This window comes from Falco peregrinus, chromosome Z (assembly GCF_023634155.1).
Source record: "Falco peregrinus isolate bFalPer1 chromosome Z, bFalPer1.pri, whole genome shotgun sequence".
In the NCBI taxonomy this organism is placed as follows: domain Eukaryota; kingdom Metazoa; phylum Chordata; class Aves; order Falconiformes; family Falconidae; genus Falco; species Falco peregrinus.
Genome location: NC_073739.1, coordinates 31,400,901 through 31,415,632, shown reverse-complemented (window position 1 = coordinate 31,415,632; position 14,732 = coordinate 31,400,901). Strand labels below are relative to the sequence as shown.

The following is a 14,732-nucleotide window of genomic DNA, read 5'->3' as shown; positions in this document are numbered from 1 at the left end:
ACCGCTGTTAACCTGACAAAAGACACGCAACTTGGAAATTCTACTGGAGCTCACCAAACTCTTCATACTCAGTATCAGGAAGTAAAGAGGACTTTAGTCACATGCAAAGTTAAATGGCAGATGAACTAGTTTTTAAAGGTCTTAGAAGCATGGTAGGTTTCAAATGTGGATGCCTTGCATGGTAACCAAAAATACTTCAGGTCTTTTTCATAGTGCATCCAGGTTATTCCTCTCTGGTGACTCTAGGATGCTTCAAATACTGTCAGCAAGGCTACATGCAGTGCAAAATATTGCCAGTTTGTCTTCAGCTATGATTAAGTGCTTAAGACCTGTCTGACTTCAAACATAAATGTAAATGCTTTGTTGATCTGGGACCCTCATTTGTGTACATATATTGCAGAAGATGGGGACCCCTTATTTTAGATTGTATTGAAAATGTCACAGGTCAAGGGATTGGTTTAATTGTACTTTTATTTTGATTATTGGCTGTCCTGATACAAAAACACAATGAAGAGCATTGATTCAGTCAGTAGGACTGTGGTATCTCATCTAAGCACCATACCAAACGCTAACTGTTGTACAAGGAGAGAAATAGAGGAAATGTAAATTAATTCAAAGCTGAGGAAAAGTTATGATCAGGAAAGAAAGATGAAGCCAGGTAGAGTCCTCTTTGGGCAATGCACTCAAAAGTGCCTGAACTGTCCTAGTATCTCCCTGTACTGAAACCAAGGGAAAAGCTCAATAACTTCAATCTGCTCCTATGATCCTCAGTGTGATTGTTATTGCAGATCTCACTGAGTAAAGACAGACAGGCACTCTAAAAATCCCAGGCATTCTGCTGTAGAAAGACCACACACTCATTTCCCATTTTCAGTCCTCTTCTCATTCTGTTTTGGGTCGTTTGCTTTCCCAGAGGACCTTTCCCTCTCTTTTCCCTTTCCTCTGTGGTTGGGTGCTGAGGAGGTGATGAGCAGAGAGGTTATGCAAGCAGAGGGAAACATAGGGGACAGCTCCGAACCAAAACCGAAACAACAGAAGTGGATAAAAAGCCGTGGATCAAGTTATGTATCTGCTATTAGCGGCTGGATAAAGAGCCCTGCAGTCCCAAATGCACAAAGAATTATAAATACCCATAGAAATACTCTGTCTATTACCATAGCTACGTATTTCCAATCATCTTCCACCTGCAAGAGAAAAAAAAAAGGAAAAGGATAAACTATATGTGATGTAACATGAAATTGCAAGTTGACATTATGCAGCAGAAATGTCCCTTATGCTTTTGAGTGTGAGGAGAAACATACAGTCAGGAATGCTGCTTGTCATGCTTATACTGGTTGCAGTTTTCAAGCGTTTTTAAAGGGGCCTGATTTTCTACCACTTTTGGCTGAGAACATTTAACACTGTCTTAGTCTGCTGAATTTTTCTAAATATTCAAGTCTGTTGGCAAGCTATGGCTGTGATGCTGACATTAACAAATAGGACCTGATTACGACGTGGGTGCAGAGTGGGGTGGTTTAACAGGAGGTAGAATTGCCATAGCTGCACATCCCTAGACGTTGTCTAAGGATTTGGCCTGACAGCCCACACAAGAGGCAGTTTTCTGTTCTGGCCTGGCTTGTCACACTGTCACTCCAGTCAAGCCCCACTTATTCAGCAAACTGGAGAGCTGGACACATGGACTATAGCAAAGCGAGGGTCCTGACTGAGCAAACCACAGCGCTATGTGCTAAGCAGGCCAGAACGGATTTTGTACGTCTGAGAGATATACCTTAGAATCACATGCAGTGAAGTTGCTGTCCTTTAAACTGTACCTACATACAGGGACCACCGCATCAGAAGAACATTCACTCATATAAAACTAGTGACTGGTTAAGAGCTCTCTATTGTGGGATCTTCTACTTGTTTTCACAGTTTATTGATGTTTCCCTGCAAGAGGCTGCTGTTGTGCTTCTTGTGGAACAAAACGCAGCAAGAACTCCAGCTGTTGTAAATGTAGCCACAGTTTTTAAGGGACTTTTATTTATACAGAACTAGTACATGATATCACCCATATAGTTTTTCAAGTCTGGCTGAAGCAGAAGCAGCCTGCAGAATCAGTTTCTCAGTGCTTGCCTGAGAACAACTCCTTTTTTTTCCCCAAAGAGAGGGTTTTTCTCAAATGAAAAATCCTGCTTCCTAGTATGTTTTGAAAGGTAAGGTACAGAGCTGCTGATGCACTCACCAGACTAAGAATACAATTTCATGCGGCAGGAGAGATTTGAAAAATGCAAATCAGCAAAACTGGCAATGGAAGACTTATCATGAGCTGTATAATCAAAGTGGCATGTTATTCAGATTGCTTCACACAAAGCCTCTTCCTTTTTGGAGTACATCAGAGAAATCAGCTAATACAGTACATGGATATGTTTTATGCACCTGGTGTGGCACTAAGAGCAGGGCTAAGATGTTGGGGTCAACCAAAACATTAAAGCTATAGGTACTAAGCAAGGCTTAACTCAATTGCCATCCTACTCTCTGCTGATAGACTTCTGTCCTTTGCTTTGGGCTGGCATGTATTACCCACACAGCCTATAAATTCAATCACCAGGCCTTAACTGTAGCCTTTTATTCAGAACATTATGGACTTTGTTTTCAGACGAAATTTCTTCTGCGGGACATAAAAAAGGGGCAAAAAAGTAATTTTGGGGTTGCACAGAAGATGCATGAATTTGTGCTGATTTCAACAAAATATTCTGATATAAAGAATACCTCTCAACATTTCCCTCACAAGATACTGTGTTTTTCAATATAAACACAGCAGTATTTAATTTTGAAATGGATTTTGCCATCATAGAGCATCTAAAAAACTTCAAAACCAAAAGCCAACATTTCAAAACAGATCAAAAATAAATGTTTCATTGGGTTCTAAACACTTTTTAAAAACATCTCGAGATGTCAGAGAATTCCTATTCCTTGTGAGTCCTGGGTGTGTGGGATGTCAGATAATCTTTCTTGGAGCTGCTTTTAGTTGCTTGTGTTTACATCTGAGAAAGTGGTCCCAGAATTCTCTAAATTCCAACATGCATTATTTTCTATGACAGTAATCCCAGCTAGGATGAAAGATTCATAACCTCACACAAGAAAATCCATTAATTCAAATGCCAAGTCTCATTTTTAAACCTCTCTCTTGCCTTTTTTAAAAGTCTTTATTAATATCTGTTGTCTATTTTTATTCAGCTGTCTTCCCCCAAACAACTTTTATTTCCACTTACGTTTTTTTTTATGGCTGAAAATACTGTATTGCTAAAGTCACAGTTAGTCAAATCACTGTAAAAATATCAAAAAGCCAGACTGAAACTAAGTACAGACAACAGCATTCTGAAAGGAGTATCTTTACCAGATTTATCACTGGCTGAGAATAGCTCTTTTCCAGATCAACTAGTGTGCTGCTAGACAAGCCCTGCTCTTTAAAAAGCAGCTCCCAGATTGGCTTGTTCCATTACTAACCCAGAAAAGCACCCTGCCTGGCAAACAGCATGCTCAGTATTGAGATGTCACTGCTTACCAGGGCGGAGAATTTGGTGAGCAGTGGAAGAGGGTTCCTTCTGAGGATCTACAGAAGTTGGGTTGGAAGAGACCTTGAAAGGTCCCATCTACTCTATTCCCTGCCCTATGGCAGGATCAGCTCTGCCTGATCAAAGTTCACTCCTCATGGCTGCAACAGGCTGATACTTTTCCTTTGAAGGGTGAGCCTCATGTCTAATCCAGAACTCTCTTGCTGCTTAAATTATCCAATGGGGATAGAGGAAGAACAGGTGAGATCACTTTTCCTGTTCCATCCCCAATGGATGATTTACCTCCTCCCTTTCTGTAGGAAACCTGGATGTATTCATAGGTCTCAAAATTCTCTTCTCTAGACCCAACAACTCGGCTTCCTCTGGGCTGCCCTCCCAGATCATGTTTTCTCTTGCTGGAAGTGTGACCCCATGCCCAGCTGGGTAGTTACCTCTCTTACCTCTTTGGTTTCGTTTTGAGACCTCATGTTTTCTGCGATGAACTGAACGCTGCTAATCACGTCCTTCACTTCTGGGGAGTACTCCATGTGCTCTGCCACCCATTTCAGTGACTGATGGCTCAGTCGTTTTCTTTTGGCAGTAGTGAGTTCAGTTGCCTTGTCACAGTGACTGCATTGCTGCTCCTTGTGTATTTTGGCATCTTTGTGTTTGCTCTGCTTTGACTTGCCTGATGTATTAGCTGATCCTTTCTTGTTTTTCCTGGAGATGTTTTTTTTCTGCTGTTCTAGTGGTCTCTGCATCAACAGGACTTTAGGAAGTAGGCTAAGAAAGATGGTTTTAACCCATTTGGGCATTGTGTGTGTGGTTGGAGTCCTGTAATGTATATTCAGGACAAACACCGTGATGACAATTGACAGAGTCACGAATATCATAGTGAAAAGTAAATATTCACCTACAAGAGGAATTACTAAGGAGGTGGATGGGATTGTTTCTGTGATCACCAGTAAAAATACAGTCAAAGAAAGGAGCACAGAGATGCAAAGGGTCACTTTCTCACCACAGTCAGATGGCAGGTAAAAAACTAACACGGTCAGGAATGAGATGAAGAGACAAGGAATGATCAGGTTTATGGTGTAAAACATGGGCAGCCTTCGAATATAAAAGGAATATGTTATGTCAGTGTAAATCTCTTCACAGCAGTTATATTTGATGTCATGTTTGTAGCCAGAAGCATCAACTATTTCCCATTCACTGTTTTCCCAAAAGTCATTCATATCTACTTTGGATCCAATGATCAGAAGGTCAATTTTGGCTTTGTCATAGGTCCATGAGCCAAATTTCAGTGAACAGTTCTGATGATCAAATGGAAAAAAGGTAATATCCATAGGACAGGAGCTTTTAAAAATAGCTGGTGGTGTCCAGGTAATCATTCCATCATAGCGAAGGTGGGCTTTGGTCTTGCCTTCAACTTGAAAATCTCCCACAGCACTAGAAAGACAAATGAGGCAAAGAAAAGAAAATTACCATGAAAGTAAAATGTCTTTCATGGACACTGCAAGAGGATGCTTTTGAGAGAAAGGGTAAAATGGAAAAGTGTTCATCATACTTATTATACAAGACAATATCTGGTTTCCAAATTTTGTCTGCTGGTACCCGAACAAATTCAATGCCATCGTATTCTCTGGGATCCCATTGCAATTTGTAGTCATTCCAGATCTGAAAGAAGAATGGACAAGGATTTTAAAACCTTGTATTATCAGCAAATACCTGCTTTTCTGATCTTCCTAGGAGTAAAATGACAGGCTATGATAAAGGCTGAAAGTGTAGCACATGCAGAAGGGTACAACGGTGCAAAAGACAACAAGGCCATGTCCTGGAGAAACACTGGACTATATGAATGTTGCTCACGTTGATTTGCTACTCCCTCCTCTGTGAGAGGATTGGATGCCAATTGTTATCCACTGCTGACATGCTGAGATGTCTCCTCTGTCTTGCTACATCAGTATAGAGCCTTACTTGTGCCAGCTTACCTCCCCACTGCAGAGAGGACATACAGGCCTTGCTGCTGCTGTCATGAGAGTGCATCCTGCAGGTTAAAGAAGGCCAGCACCACAGCAGACCAGCACCGTAATGAGAGAGCACACTAACAAGCAGTTGCTGCCAGGGGACATTATTGGTTCCACAGGGACAGCAAATTTCCAAGTCAGGGGCAGTGAGGGATGCCGAGCAGCTCTCTTGTGTTGCTGTCCAGTGTCCTATCGTGGGACCATGCTCCATGCCCTCACAGCCTACCCCAAAGCTCCTGGTCATACGTACAGTGTCTTTTACAGAAAACTTTGTGGGACGGCAATCAATGCCTGAACAAAACTGTTTTTGGTGGAAACTGGCGTGTTTTCTCATCAGCTTAGGTTCTCTAAGGATCTTTGCCTATGTATAAATGCTAAAACCTTAAGGAAAAATGGAAGCATGTTCCTTTTGCTAATAAATGTTGGCATCTTCAATATGGAGATGACCTAGGACTGCATATTTTGTCACACTTAATGGGTACATCCAGCTAGGTTTACCAGATAAACAAATGATCATGAAATTGAGGGAGAATATACCAAACAGGAAAGATGGGAGATGTAACCTCATGGAGATCAGAATAAAGAAATTACTTTTTCAAATGGGGCTTTGGTTAATGGAGCTTCTCCTTTTTCACACCTTTAAAATCCTTGTTACAAAACAAGCCTTATTATATAGATGTAGTTTACAAGGTAAGACACATTTCATCTTATCAACGAGAAATGCATGGGAAATGCACTGCAGTCACTTACGTGTCTTAGCCACAAATTTGTTTCCATAATCTGATTGACTTCATCCTAGAAAGAAACACAGGCATGCACATCTTCACTCCATACATCAGTTACAGCATCCTAAGATGGCCACAAGCTTACTTGATAAAACTGGAAACTAGAATTCCACATTAACTGATACCAGATTTTTCCTGGCTATTTTCAGAGGGCTTACGTATTGTACAGTGTCACATGCAGCTCGACTGAAACATTTTTAAAGCTCTACTGAAAAATTATGCCCCACAAATACCAGACATACAAAGAGCTGCACTGTTTTGCTGAGGGCCTGCCTGTGGACCTGGAGAGCACAAAACTTATAATTGCTCTGACAAGTACCAGAGGGATAAGGTTCTGCTGGTTGTTCTGTGTTTTGTTGGGTTCAGTGTTTAAAAAACTCTGTTTACACAGTACTGCAGTGGTTAAGATTCAAGGAAAAAGGCATCTGTACCACAGTGCTCCTGCATCTCTATGCAAACCTTTAGAGCAGATGCACTCAACCAGCACCAGATTAGCTCAGTGTTGTCCTTCTTTCTAGAGTCAAATTATTGCTATTGCAACTCAGCGATGAATCAGGAAGGTGCTGCAAGAGACACAAAAATAAAATATTGAATCTTGTTCTAATGAGCCTTCAGCCTAAAAGTATTCAGAATGACTCATATTACATGTATTTATGAATGCAGGCTGGCATTCACAATGAAAACATCTGCAAGATTATTGCTTTGGGTAGTTCTTAGTTTTTAAGCATGTGGACTCAAAAAATCTAAGATATTTACAAGCCAAAGGTAGAAAATGCTGATGGATCTTCAACATTGCATACTGAAGATTAAGCACAAAGATAATTTTAAAAGCCTGCAGGGTTCCTGTCTCTGGGGTAAACTAAGTTCTTGTAAAAATCATGACTATTTTATAAGAAAATCCAACTGATTTACTTACAACGTTCCTTTTTTCCTCCAGAGACAGCACTAGGAGCCAGGGGCTACAATGTGAGACAGAACTGCTGAAACCTGCCAAGCTATGTGCAACATGGAAAGAAAATATTTTGACAAAGGAACTCTTCTAACGGGTGACATCTACCTTCACCAGGAGGAAAGAAAACACTTTGTCAAAGGAAACTCAGCAGGTGACACCTGCCTTCACCTTGAGGACTTCCAATGCCTTCACTTATACTCTCAGGTAACTCAGTTCCCTGGTTGCTGTTGAATGTCGCTCTTCACTGTCTGCCGTATCTCAGAATCAAAACTCTGTCTCTGGTCTGTGGATGATTTGCTTCACAGAGCAGACTTCAGCAAGGATTAAGGTCAGGTTTTACTTCTTCCACAGTCCCTCTCCCCTGCCCTGCCTGTCTACCAGTTCAGACACGCTCACCCTTGTATACAGCGCATCCCAGAACACACAACATTCATCCCCAGCTCCATGCTTTAAAACATCACATTTTATTTTGAAACAGACTGAAAAACCATGCATCTCTCAGGACCACTGGGAAATGACACTGGCCCCACAAAAGAACTAGGCCATGTGCCACACGATGTGGGCACAGCCAGGTGTCTCTGGAATGGGCTAGCCCTATGGAGAGTGGACATTTGGTACTGCTGCTCTGGGTGCCAGAGGCTGCTGCCTGGAGCAAAGGTGTTTGGCACTGCAGAGTAAGCAAATGAATCTGTGTAGCTCGAACCACTCATTTGAGTACTTGGAGCAACTCGGCTGACAGAATGAACAGCAAAGGTATCGGCACGTACACGTATGCACACATGACAATGTCAGCGATGAGGTTTGCAGGTGCAACCATCACAATTACATCTGCTGCATTAGCAATTTGCATGTGTTTGTAGCCATCCCCAAATCTCAGCAGTATTCTGTAACGAGTCTTACCACATTTGTAAGCTGAGTAATGGCCACTTCAAAATACACTGTGACAGGATCAGACACATTTTCCACTGGCCTGATGAACTGGTTGTACTGGGAGAAGAGTTTGTGAAATAACCGTTCCTCTGATTCGCAAGCTGTGGTACCTGTGTTGGTAAAGACAAAGAACTGCTATGTCAGAGGTAAGGAAAAGGGAAAAAGGGTGCTGGATAACATACTAGTCCATGCTGTATTTCTGGATCCTGTTCTTGTGACCATGTATCAAGACACAGGAGCACAGGGAGAAGAGGGCTACCAGTAGGCTGTCTCTTGAAGGCATTTTCCTTCAACATGAACAATTCCTTCAAATGAAGGACATTGCCCACTGCTCCCTGTATCCTCAAAGTGTAAGGTGAATGGCCTGAATGGAAACGTGTCCTAGGCTGGATCCAGCCTATGGGCCTCCATTTGGCCCACCCTGATATCAGACCCAGGCAGAGTAGGTGGTGTGAAGCAGAAACCAAAGAAATGTGGTGGATTTAATCTTTGGGAGTTTTTATAGTAAAACTGAGAGCTCATGAAAAGCATAGCTACTTAGAAATTAAGAGCTTGAGGCTGCAACTACTGGATCAAAATCTGTCAGGGACTCTGATTAGGTGATTATAATGACTCCTCCTAGCCTTAAAAACTATGACTACATTTTATCCTCATGCTTTCTATTTCAGCTCTTTAGATGGCACAATTTTTGTTCTAAAGGAAGTTCATTTATTAAGTTCTATGAGAAAAAAAATGTGAAAATACTAAAATAGCTTATAAAATAGCATGCATCTTCGTAATACAGAGCCGCTCTTTGGGAAAAAGGAGATCATAGCTGTAATCCCCAGTCAGTGCAGGACAGAGTGTATGGCTTAGTGAGAATAAGGTATACAACAGGCACTGAGCTGCCTCACTGCAAAGTCAAGAAGAATGCTTTTAATCTTTTACATACAGACAAAATTTGAAATAGTTATTTTCACTGTGCTAAGGGCTACAGCCTTAGATTTCAAAACAAAAGAATAAATTGTGTAGACTGACAACATCAGCTCAGAAAAACAATTTTCTTTAATAACTTTGCTATTTCAATGCACTACTATAATTCAGCACTTAAATTTAAAATACTTCATATAGCAGAGATTTAGAATATGCTCCTTGTATTGAGCACAGCTGCATTATCAAAGCTACATGATGACACCAAAGATATTACTGATACAAATGAGGAAAAAATAGTTTTTCAGATACATGATCAGAAGTCCCAGACTGTGCTAGAACACGTCAGGAAAGCAATCATAGGAAGCATTTATGACTGCAAATGTTAAACGTAGAAGGGGTTTGTGTCAGGCAGGGTGGTCTATGGCACAGCACAGGATATAAATTTGCAATTTACAATTCCTTCAGTGAAAACAAGAGTCTGTGGTTGCACAGATGTCCTACAGGGAGATGCTTAGTCTCAGCATACTGCACTGTTTTCATGCTTACGTTTTCCTTCCCCTGCATTTGAAAAAAAATGACACCTCTGTCTCTAAGATGATACAAAGCATGCTCATATTCAGAGGATTATCACAATTAAAAACTGAAATGGTTGCTGGTGACTTACATGTATGGAAAGAAAATTCCAGTAAAACTTCCATGACCTGGTGTTTTGTTTCATCCTTTTAGCACCATCCAGAGAAGACACATGAATGTCTGTAAAGTTTGGATGTTTTCATATCATGTATTTTGCCATTAAAAAAGGAAATTGTAATTTCATTTTTGGATTTTCCTCATCATTATCCATCACACCGTGACTAGAAGTACCCTACTATGGGAACATGAGTTTCTTACCAAAGTCTCATGACTGAAGCTGGTGAGTCTAAAATCATGTTTAATTTGAAAATTTCCTACTGGCTTCTTAAGAGATATATGCTTTAAAATAAAGTAACAGAAACAGACAAGTATTTAGGCCTTTCATTTTTATATCTCGGTTACAGATACTCAGCCCATTGGTGCTGATTTCAGACAATGCCTTATGCCTTACTAACACAAGCAGTATGTGTCATAAATGTCTTGGTCCTCAGCAGAAGTGAGACTAAAAAAAGATGTAGTGTCTTAAAAGCAAAAATTCTGCTGAACCTCAGTGAGACTTGTGGATGGAAATCACTTCAGCATATTTAACCATAGATCACAAACAACAGTGAACAAATATCAAGTTCTCACTTTTGAAGGTGTGAGTACGGAACATGCATATCTTCAGCCTGCATTATTTAAGCTATTGCAAAATTCAAGCACAAATGAAATTACTAGAACTCCTATGTAATTTTCATTCTTTGCTAGAAACAGTTTCTGTTATCAAACAAAAATGAAGAGTTTTATGTGTGCAAACTAGTATTGCTTTAGCTCTCTTAAAATACTGTTCAAATGTTACAGATTTCAGGTTAGAAATAGCTGGTAGAAGCTTTATGTTGAATTCACTCCAGGAAAACAGAAGCAGAAACAATGACTAGAGAATATTTTAGAGACTAGTATCAAAGAAAGCCTACCTTTAATCAAGGATGTGAACACGAATACCCATACACAGAAAGCAGGGTAACACCAACATTGCCACCCCTCAGGATGCATTGCTAGCAGCAGAATAGAGCTTCCTTTTGACAAGAGAGGTTTGCGGAAAGAAACAGAAGGCAAGAAGACATACAAGCCCCCTGGATGGTAAGTAGGCGGTACAAAGGTGGATTTCAGTTTTGCATTTGCAGCAAACTCTGGAGTCTGCTGAGCAGAGCACAGCCTTGCAGATTTGATTCCACTATCACCAGGCGAGGATTGCTCATGCTGTGCGGAGAGAAGGGAGTTGGGCAGCATCCTAGTTGGGCAGCATCTTGCCTCTGGGGGAATGTATGAGTGCAGGAGAGAGAAGGGAGGCAAGACACACAGGGTGGCCAGCATGGCGTAGAGCTGGGGGAGGAATTCCCTCCGCCCTCCACCCACTGATTAAATAACACACATACAAAAGCAGCTGCATTAGCTATTGCCTGATGCTCACCTGAGTGAGTCTGTCAGAATGTGCAGAGATGAAACAACTTCAGTTGCTAGGCTAAAGACTAATTCTGCAGCAGGAGAAATGGATGCTGTATAGTTTTAACACTTCTACCAGAAACCATCCAGACCCTGAAATAAGCGCAGCATCATGTGATAGACATGCTTGACAGTATTCTGAGTGAATAAAACTAAGGCAAGTATATTTATTATTGCCGTCTGACAGGAACAGCTAAGCATGCTAAGTTCTTCCCTGACAGGCAAGTCAGCCCACAACATCAATTTTTCTATCTTTTTTTTTTTTTTTTTTTTTTTTGGGGGTGTGTGTGTGTGCAGTGATTCCTGTGTCAGTATCCTGCTAGGGTGGAAATAGAGCAGTTGAATAAGGGAAAAACATCAGGTGCTGTTACAGAAGTACCTAATAGGCTGAGTTCACTGGGACAGAATGTTACTCTTAATCACAGAAGTTAAAAAAACAGAGATCATGATCCTGTAGAGACTAATGTGTGTTCACTACTCAAGCATTCAGTAAGCATGTCCTTGCAATGGGAATGCCTGAAAAGAATCTGTAGGCAAAGGGTCTGAAAAACTCAGGACTTTGTTTAACTGCAGAAGGGAGGAAGGCACCACAGGTTACGTGGTGCAGTCCAGTCTCACGGAAAGCAGCTTGGACAGGGCATCTCCTTTATGTGTGCTTAATCCAGCATGAACCAGTCTGAGTGACTGGATGAATGACTTGACCAAAACGGAAATGCTGCTGATTTCCAGGCAGTTTCATTGTTGTGTGAGTGTGGAGAAAAAAGAAAAGCCATAAACAGGAAAAGGACGCCCTTAATACTGCAGAGCACAGAGGCAATGCTGCAGCTCAGCATAAGAAAATGATTTTTTTTTCTACAGAAGTTGTTAAAATACGGATAGAAGGAAAGAGGTCTGCCTGGAAGAAAGAGACTTAGGAATGGTTTGCCTGCATAGAGAAGATACCCGAAGTGGACAAAGTTGCCCATAGCAAATTTTGGTGGGTGAAAAGGCAGTCTTGGAGGATTACTAACAGCAACCCTACTCCAGAGCTCCCTGGTTTCAGGGAGCCTTGAGCAAAGAGATGAGAAACAAAAAAAATCAAACCACAAGGGTGTCTGGGGGGCTGGGAGTAATCTTGTACTTTCAAAAGCAACAGCAAACTAAACATGGTTGTAAGTAGAGACCACAAGGCATGGCTATGAGGCTATGAGGCATAACTATGAGCTGAAGTTATAAATTCTCCTTTCAAATTATTTGAAGATGAAAATGTGGGTTTCAGCATAATGATTTTTCTTGTAAATTTCCATTTTCCCAACATTTTTCAAGGAAAAAAAGTAAAAACCAAAAAACATTTTGCCTTGTGTCTGGTTTTCGCAAGTCGCAATGTTTATTAGAATGATGTTAACAGTTCAGGTCCATAACCTTCCAGTTCCCTCACTTTATCCAATGAAGCTCATACTTCCTTCTTGGATTTATGCTGCTCATGGTGCACTGTGGCTAATAGAATTATGCAGCTGTGCAGTATCACAGGATGCCTGTGGCTGGCTGTAGTCATGGCATATGCACTCTTGTTAAAGTCCAGTGCTTGTAGAAAGATGACATATGGTAACATAGTCAGATGCAATTTGAAAACAAACTGACCCTAAATTAAAATGTTTTGACATTTCCAAACTCTTTGTCCTTCCAAAAGACTGACAGGCCAGGGAACTGGGTGTGAGAAGTTAACATACCTGCGAATGCATACCTGGGTTAAACTGAAGGGTCTTCAGAGGTGAGGGTAATGAGTGTATTTTCCCTCTGGAGAGAAAGATCAATGGCAGGCCAGCTGGCAAGGTGATCCCTACTGCTACACGAGGTAAAGAGCTGCTCTTTTATGGGGAGGAAGAGACTGGGGAAGCAGGCCGAGTTAGGAGGCAATACCAATCACTCAGTGAGCAGATGGCAGGAGGGATTGTGCCACACTTGCCCTGCTGTTAGGACCCTGCTGGAGTGGGTGCTGCCTTTGGGAAAGGTTGAAGAAGAAGGCAGAGTTCAAACTGGGCTATGACAAGCAGCTACTGAGGCATCCAGATGGAGAGTCCAGAGAGAAAAGCTGAGGTACTGCCTCAGCGACAAGGAAGCCAGCTGGAAGTGGAGCAAAAAGTTTGTGCATCATTGCCTAATTGAATCTAACATGAACTGGCCAAGGGAGGTGTCAACATGCCAGGCTCAAACAGCAAGCACATACTGACAGGCTTTCACTCTTACTTTGCCCTCCATGTGTAAAAGAGGCTGATTTAGTCTCTTCACATGTGCTTTTACTCTCTAAGAACATACTGACTCAGAGAAAAATCTCTGGCCTCCTTTCTTCAGGTGGGGTGCCTCAGGCACAAGAGGGAAAGCAGCTTGCAGGGATGCACAAAATCTGCCCAGTATAAAGGTTTCCAGCACATGGATGCACTTCACCACTGGAGCTTGACTTTGTAAAAGTTGCATGTTGCTAACTGTGAAAAAACATCAGGCCCTATTTGGAAGGTTGTCTGTGTGCCCTGCAGCTCTGGCTGAAGGCACACACCTCAGTGCTATTGGCAAGCCTAATAACAGATTCTGATTTTTGGAGTTAGGTCCAGGTTTGAATGGCTGATTTTTCCCTCTAGACCAAGTAGTTCACTGCTGGACAGCAATATCTGAATTGTTTGTAGGCTTTGACAATGCAATGGATTCATCTGCAGTGGGGCTGTGACACCTTTTCCATGGTGACTCACTCATGCCCTGCCCACCCGCTGACAAGTCACCGAACCCAGTGTAGAAGTTCACTTCCCAGCTCTTCCAGCTGCTAACTACCACTAGGCAAGTGAGTTTGCACCTAGGGCCACCTGTTCCCCTTTCCATTGCTGGTCTAAAAGCACTGTGGGGGGATGAGCTGCTTCTCATTGTTTTCTTGCTTAGGGCTACCTGTACATTTGCTTGTTGTGGCTGTGCTGAAATAGCTGTGAAGATGCCTGGGATCTCAGCAGCACTGCATTGTTATGTCTACTTTCCCACTTACTGCTTTTGCAAGCAGACAGCTGTTCAGGAAGCAACCAACTCGGCCGCAGCTCACTCCTACCTGAGTATTCACACACATCAATTCTCTGTGCACGGGACACTTGCTGCTAATAAAAATGATGCTAAAGGAAGGAAACTGTAATGGGATAGTGAAAGTATCAGACAAATCCAATCATCTTACTGGCAATTCTTTAGTCAGCCTTGTATAGCTTGTGCATTAGCTAAGTTAAGGTAAAGAGGGGACCTTGGTAAAGCTCACAGACAGAGGGGAAATTTCTGAGAGACACTTCAATCAAGCAGGCAAATGGAGGACAAGCTCGCAGGCTGGGATCTGAAGCTGCAGCACAGGCTATGAGTGATAAAAGAATAGTTTAGCTTGCAGAGGTTGTTGGCACCAGAGCTTTTTCTGTGCCTATGGACATGGAAAATATCCTGCATGGACAGCTCAGCTGCTTGTGAACAGTAATATTTT

General features: G+C 41.8%; 1 protein-coding gene across 1 annotated transcript; it reads right to left on the bottom strand.

The window, feature by feature from the left end:
* Positions 1-11,088, bottom strand: CHRNA6 (cholinergic receptor nicotinic alpha 6 subunit). The gene is made up of 6 exons (XM_005232832.3): positions 10,726-11,088; positions 8,198-8,337; positions 6,311-6,355; positions 5,101-5,210; positions 3,995-4,982; positions 1-1,184 (listed from the first exon to the last, which is right to left on the bottom strand). The coding sequence occupies exons 1-6, from the start codon at positions 11,039-11,041 to the stop codon at positions 1,062-1,064; spliced, it is 1,722 nt and encodes a 573-aa protein (XP_005232889.2). The 5' UTR covers positions 11,042-11,088; the 3' UTR covers positions 1-1,061.
* Positions 11,089-14,732: the final 3,644 nt, after the last annotated feature.

What these genes read in the sequence shown, in the direction of transcription:
- CHRNA6 (XM_005232832.3), bottom strand. Translation starts at nt 11,041, where the DNA reads ATGCTGCCCAACTCCCTTCTCTCCGCACAGCATGAGCAATCCTCGCCT. An exon ending in CAAATTTGTGGCTAAGACAC is followed by an intron (nt 5,211 to 6,310) that starts GTAAGTGACTGC and finishes TTCTTCTTTCAG; the next exon opens with ATCTGGAATGACTACAAATT. An exon ending in CTCAAAACGAAACCAAAGAG is followed by an intron (nt 1,185 to 3,994) that starts GTAAGAGAGGTA and finishes TTTCTCTTGCAG; the next exon opens with GTGGAAGATGATTGGAAATA.